This window comes from Sceloporus undulatus, chromosome 4 (genome assembly GCF_019175285.1).
Source record: "Sceloporus undulatus isolate JIND9_A2432 ecotype Alabama chromosome 4, SceUnd_v1.1, whole genome shotgun sequence".
In the NCBI taxonomy this organism is placed as follows: domain Eukaryota; kingdom Metazoa; phylum Chordata; class Lepidosauria; order Squamata; family Phrynosomatidae; genus Sceloporus; species Sceloporus undulatus.
The window spans coordinates 171,841,167-171,848,056 of NC_056525.1; the positions used below are offsets into that span (position 1 = coordinate 171,841,167).

Genomic DNA, 6,890 nt, shown 5'->3' on the forward strand with positions numbered 1-6,890 from the left:
CAACCTAGCATATGCATTGTAAGGGAACTACATTTTTTTCTTCTTGCAAGTGTCATATTTGAGCTATTTACCACATACCCAATACAAGGTTGCCCTTGAAAACAATGCAGGTGTATCCAGAAAGCTACAGCCAAATGGATAGCTGAATGGGATCATATTATATCCATTTATATCACCTTCACTGGACACTAATTTTCTAAGTTCACTGTTAGAATATCTCAGCATCTCAGAAATCACCTGCCATAGGAAACTATTCCTCTCTGCTTCAGAGGTCTTTCTGGTTGTTCCTTTGTAAAAATTTAGTTACTAGGGATAAGAGAAAGGGACTTTTTGGTGAATGGTCTGCCCTACAGAAGGGCAGTTACACCTTCCAATTCCTGGTTTCAAGTGCAATCTGAAGACAATTTCATCTGGTGTTTTTTTAATAACGGCCTTGTCACTATTTCTCCTTTTATTGCTTCTACTGTCTTACTTCTTGCTATCTATTTTTTGCTGGTTTTATACTGAATTACATTTGTCCTTTTGTATACTCAGGGAATCCGTTATGGACCCCCCTCAGAGATAAGAAAAAATGTGGGGCCTCAAATCCCGTTGTTCCCTATTGCCATAGACAACCAGTGTGGCATAGTGGTTTGAGTGTTGGACTGTTACTCTGGAGACCAGGGTTCAATTCCCAGCTCAGCCATATAAACCCACTGGGTGACCTTGGGCAAGTCGCACACTCTCAGTCTTAGGGGAAAGCAATGGCAAACCTCCTCTGAACAAATCTTGCCAAGAAAACCCCATAAGTCGGAAGGCACACAATAAAAAGAAAATTACTGAAAATCATCCCCACAAAGCTTTTAAAATCTGTTGTTTAATAGATTGTAATTTGTACCTATGTTTGTTCTGCCTCTTCTCTGACTTTGACCACCACGCAGAAGGTAGCTGTGCAAACCACTGACACTGAATCAAGGTTCGAATCCCTACTCAGTGATGGAAATCCACTGTCTAACCTTGGGCAAGTCACACTCTTTCAGCATCTGAAATAGTCATTGGCAAACTCCCTCTGAACAAATCTTGTCAGAAAACCCCATGACAGGGTCATCATAGGCCATAGGGTCACCATACGGCAGAAAATGACTTGAAGGCACACAACAACAACAGCAACTTCTTTAATAGTAATAAAAGAAAGAATGAACAAAAGGGGAAGGAGGTAGCAGTGATTATACTTGTGCACTTTTTCTTGTATCCATTATCTCTTCTAGGAGAAATAGAAGAAATAGGAGAAATAATAAAATTATGCCAATGCATTTGAGCACCAAGGGCTCATGACATATTTCAGAAATAATAATGATTTACAGATTGAATATCCCTTATCTGGAATTCTAAAATCCTCCAAAACTGTCCACATGCATGGCGGAAATAGTGACACATTTGCTTTCTGATGGTTCAGTGCACACAAGGTTTGTTTCATGCTCAATTTTTAAAAAATAATGTGTATAAAATTACCTTCAGGCTATGTGTATAAGGTGCATATGAAACATAAATGAATTTCATGTTTGGATTTGGGTTCCATCTCTAAGGTATCTTATTATGTATATGCAAATATGCCAAAATCCAAATCATTTCTGGTCCCATGTATTTTCAGTATGGGAGACTCAACCTGTAATAAGTTCAAAGTTCATTGCAATGCTCCTAAGATGCATGTGTCAAAAGTCACTGTGGAAAAATACAATGGCCTTTCATAGTTATTTCATTAAAAACAAAACAGATGCACCTACATGTATGCGCACACAAATCCACACACCATATTAGACCTCAGCAGACATTTTCACAATGGTTATTAGTGTTCTACTATAATTTACTGTCTTGCATTGGATTTGTACTATTCACTGCTCGGATACGTAGGGACTTTGCAGCATACACATAAAAATAAACAAAAGAAGAACAGTTTTAAATTACATATCTAGAGGACTGCAACATGACCACTGAGGCTTCAAAATTCTCCCAGCATTCCTGGTTGCTAAACTGTATGCCGAAGATCAATACTTGGCATATATATCCTACTCAGAACATGTGCTCCCTCATTCTCCCAAAGCACAGATTACAGAAAACAAGACAGAGCAACATATTCTAAAAGTGTGTGGTGTTTAATCAAGTTTGGAACTGGACCAGGGACACCCAAGTTCTCAGGCTCAGTCATTAGCATCTTCATCTTCCCTCAGTCTTAGCTATCTCCCATAACCAGTGTTGGTACAGCGATTAGCGTGTTGGACTGGGACTTCAAGGTCCAGGTTCAAATCCTTGCAGAGGTATGAAACACAATGAGTGGCTCTTGATCCTTACTTTCTTTTGGCTTGCCCTATATCACAGGGTTGTTGTTGTGAAGATAAGCAGGGGGAAGCAGGAGGGAGCCATGCACATTACCTTGAACACATTGGAGGAAAAGCCAGATAGAAACATAACTAACAAATGCATTCAAAATAGTCATGAGACTTGTGGGTCATGTTGGGGTTGAGCTTCTTGAGGGATGGTGGGACACAATAAAATAAACAAACGAAATCAAAGATTGATGGTTTCATAGAGGAACCTGGACAGTCAGCATGGCATAATGGTTTGAGTGTTAGACTACAATTCTGGAGACCACAGTTAGATTCCCACTTGGCCATGAAGCCCATGGGGCGAACTTAAGTTAGTCACATGCTCTCAGCCTCAGGGGAAGGTCATGGCAAATTTCCTCTGAACAAATCTTGCCTAGAAAATCTTGTGATAGGTTCACCATGTCAGAAATGACTTGAAGACACACAAAACACACATAGAGAGACCGAGGAAAGGGAATCTCATCCCCTCCTGGAAGAAAACTTGGGGTATCAAACAAGATAGGACAGAATTTCCCCTGAGCTTTAAATTAAAAACCTGTCAAGGCCTATGTGGACCTAAATGCAATATCTTACTCGAAGGTTTCTTAATGATTTATTCATGGCACTCCTTTTCAGAGGCAGGAATCAGCAAAAAGCTCCTCCAAGTATGTTCGGAGTATGTACTTTCTGCCCCACCCTTTCTGAAGCCACAATTTTAGGATTAAGCAGAAGAGCTCTCAGGATGGAGGTGAAGCTCCTACAAAGGTTTATCTTGTCTCTCATTTTAGAAATGAATCGCAGCCTAATCTAAAATGGAAAAAAAGGTAAAACTGAGGTAGTTCCCCCTACATCCCAGAGAGTTTATCTCTACAACAATCAATCTCAGAACTTGTTTTTCATGGAGGAGTATGGAATAAGAGGTAGGAATTAAAAGCCATGCCTCTGAGCATGTGCAGACTGCCCGCTCCATGAGAAACTGGACTCCACCTATTTGACAAATGGCTGGGCATTTGGCCTCCAGTGAGTGACCCCAGGCAAGTCACACTCTCTCAGCCTCAGGGGAAGGCCATGGCAAACCCCCTCTGGAACAAATCTTGCCAAGAAAACCCCATGATGGGTTTGCCTTAGGGTTGTCATAAGTTGGAAACGACTTGAAGGCACACAGCAACAACAACAACAACAACAGCAGGCTTGAGACCTGGGTACCATCCTTTTCAAGAAACTGCCTGTACTCTCCCCTAAGCCCCAGAGTGGCCAGACGTCCTCCTTTTGCAGGACATGCCCAACTTATTCAAGCTTCTGTCCAGCAGGAATTCTAAAAAGTCCTCCATTTCGAGCAGGGCTAAGAAGCACGAATTTACATTTATATCGTGTTTAGCTTTTAATCTGGACAGGTCCTCCATTTTTCCTCGAAGGTCCTCCATTTTGTCCTCCTTTGCAGAGGGGACATCTGGCCACCCTCTGTTCCCCAAGAGGCATCCTCCATTTCAACCCTCTGTCCGGGAGGGACTGCAACATGTCCTCCATGTTGAGCCTGACTAAAAGAAGACTAGAAGAATGCATATGTATTACAGTATATCAGTGTTGGGTTGTTGAAAAAGCTCTTGATGTGGCTCTGTCCTCCATCTTTTCCCCTCGGAGGTCCTCCATTTTAAGGTGTGAGGAACCCTGGCCAGTCCTCCCAGTCCCAGAGCCCCATTGTATCACACATATCACGCACATCATACACACATCACACACACACATGCATCACACTCACACAAATACATCTCACAGAGGTAGGTATCATACACTGATACTCACATCCCACTGGTCACATCACACACATATATCTGACCCACATCACACTCACACACATATCATACACATATATCACACACACATCAAGCTCACACAAATATATTACACACAGGGACACACATCACACCACATCACACTCACAGATACATATATTCCACGCACAGACACACATCACTCACACAAATACATCACACACGGAGACACACATCATACACACATCACAGACAGACACACCACTCAGACTCCGACACACCCATCGCACCCACATCTATCACATCCAGACATGCATATATCACAGAGAGAGAGAGAGAGAGACAACTGGAGGTGTCCTCCATTCAGCCCCTCTGTCCTCCATGTGGAGAGGAGGCTATAAGGGTGGTATCAGTGCTGGGAGCGTCCCTCCATTTTGAGGCGAGGAGCCCAGAAGGGGGAGGGAGGGAGGGAGGGACTGACCGAGGGTCTTGACGGCGACCTGTCGTGTGAGCGGCGGCGGGAGGTTGATGCAGACCAGGTCGACGTCGTGGTGGAGCAGGACCTCGTCGATGCGGCTGGTGTGGAAGGGGACGCTCATCTCCCTGGCCAGCTCCTCCGCCTCCTCGGGGGTCCGGCCCCACAGCGCCTTCACCGAGAAGCCCTCCTCCTTCAGCAAGGGCACGATCACGCGCGCGGTCAGGCCCGTCCCGAACACACCCACCCCGGGAAGCATGGCGGAGGCGGCCCAGGAGGACCAGGAGGACGGAGGAGGAGGCGGCACCGGCTGCCCGCCAGGGGACCCACGGACACACCGCCTCTGCCTCTGCCTCTGCGCTCTCTCCTCCTCACCTTTCCTCCTCCTCCTCCTCCTCCTCCTCCTCCAACCCGCCTTTCTGCAATATGCCCTGCCCCTCTTCCGCAGCAGCAGCAGCAGCAAGGAAAGCAAGGCTTGGCTGCTCCTGTTCCTGCTCCTGCTGCTGCTTCATTCCGCAAGGAGCCCTCCCTCCCTCGCTCCCTCCCTCTCCCAAAAAGGCGCCAGGTTGGTTCCCGCTCTCCTCCTCTCCCTCCAGACCCGCCTCGGATCCGCAACGCAGCAGACGACGACGACGACGACGAAGCTTCCTCCTCCGCCTCCTCCTCCTCCTCTTTGGCTCCCCGCCGCTCTAGAGCCCGGTCATCGTCACACTCACATCACATTCACAGAGACATAGATCACACACCCAGAGAAACACATACATGCATATATCACACACAGACACATATCACACACATACATATATCACACACAGAGACACACATCACACAAATATATTACGCACACAAGCATCACACTCACACATATATCATTCACACAGACATCACACTCAGACACACATATCAGGTAGACACACATCATATTCACACCAAACACACATATATATCATACACCACACACACACATCACACTCACACCACACACACACACACATATATATCATACACCACACACACATATCACACTCACACCACACACACACATATCACATTCACACATCACAAACACATATATATCATACACCACACACACATCACATTCACATCACACACACACACATTACACTCACACACATATCACACTCACACCACACACATTACACTCACACACATATCACACTCACACCATACACACACACAAACCTTCACGCTCACACATATATCAGACACACATCACACACAGACATATATCACATACAGACATATCACACAGACACACATCCCACTCACAGAAAGAGTGAGAGCTCCCTGGTTTTCCTCAGCTCCTCCTCAGCTTCACCCTGGCCACTCTCTCTCTCTCTCTCACCACATTCATCATCACCAGCATCATGTTATTGTTATTGTTGTTATCCAGAAAATAGCTAGAGGTAGCCATGTTGGCCATATAGCAAAACTGTTTGTTGTTATTTTGGTCAATGTCCCCCATTTTTTTCCTTGAATGCCCTCCATTTTGATCAGATGTCCTAACTGCAAAGGAATGATGATGAGGCACCTGAAAATGGAGCGCATTCAAGAAGAAAAAATGGAGGACACTGAGCAAATAGCAGTTTCAAACATTGACAGGAATCTAATCCATGCTCAGAATGGAGGACATTTTGGAATGTTTCATGGCCAGAAGGCTCCACCTCCTGGAAAGAGGAGCAGGTGACCAGATGTCCTAACAGCAAAGGAGGACAAGGCACCTCAAAATGGAGGGCATTGACCAAATAACAGCTAAAAACACTGACATAAATCTAGTTTCAGGCTTCTCAGCCATGCTCAAAATGTATGGAAGACATTTGGGAATTCTTCCTGGACCAAAGGCTGGAAATGTAGAATGTGTCCTGAAAAAGGAGGACCTCTGGTCACCCTGAATAGTAGTAGTAGTAGTAATAGTGTGGAACCAAACAAGAGTACTGGTTCTCTGTTTTGACCTCTTGATTTAACTCTTCCTAAAGTGTCCACAAAAAGGCGCCAAGGGACAGCCAACAAGTGGCTTGGCTCTGAACAGGGCTGCAGTGCAGAAGCCACCCAGGACTTAATCCTCCTTGTTCTCTTCCTCCTCATCCTCCTCCTCTGCCATGATGTTCATCATCACCACAACATCCTCCTGAGCATTGTGAGGAGGAAAAAGGAGGAGCTTGGGCCTCCACCTCCTGCCTGGTTTCCCTCCCTCTCCAAGCAAAAGAGAGCCTTCTTTCCCTCTCGACATGTCGCCTGGCCACCAATCCCACCGAGGCAAAACTCAGAGGATTCACGGCC

General features: G+C 45.5%; 1 protein-coding gene across 1 annotated transcript in view; it reads right to left on the minus strand.

The window, feature by feature from the left end:
- Positions 1 to 5,068, minus strand: part of GFOD1 (glucose-fructose oxidoreductase domain containing 1) — a 55,291-nt gene extending 50,223 nt beyond the window's left edge. Inside the window, exon 1 of the mRNA XM_042465435.1 lies at positions 4,596 to 5,068. Coding sequence (XP_042321369.1) covers positions 4,596 to 4,848 — 253 coding nt within the window. The 5' untranslated portion in view covers positions 4,849 to 5,068. The remainder of the gene's footprint in view (positions 1 to 4,595) is intronic.
- Between the last annotated feature and the right edge of the window lie 1,822 nt (positions 5,069 to 6,890).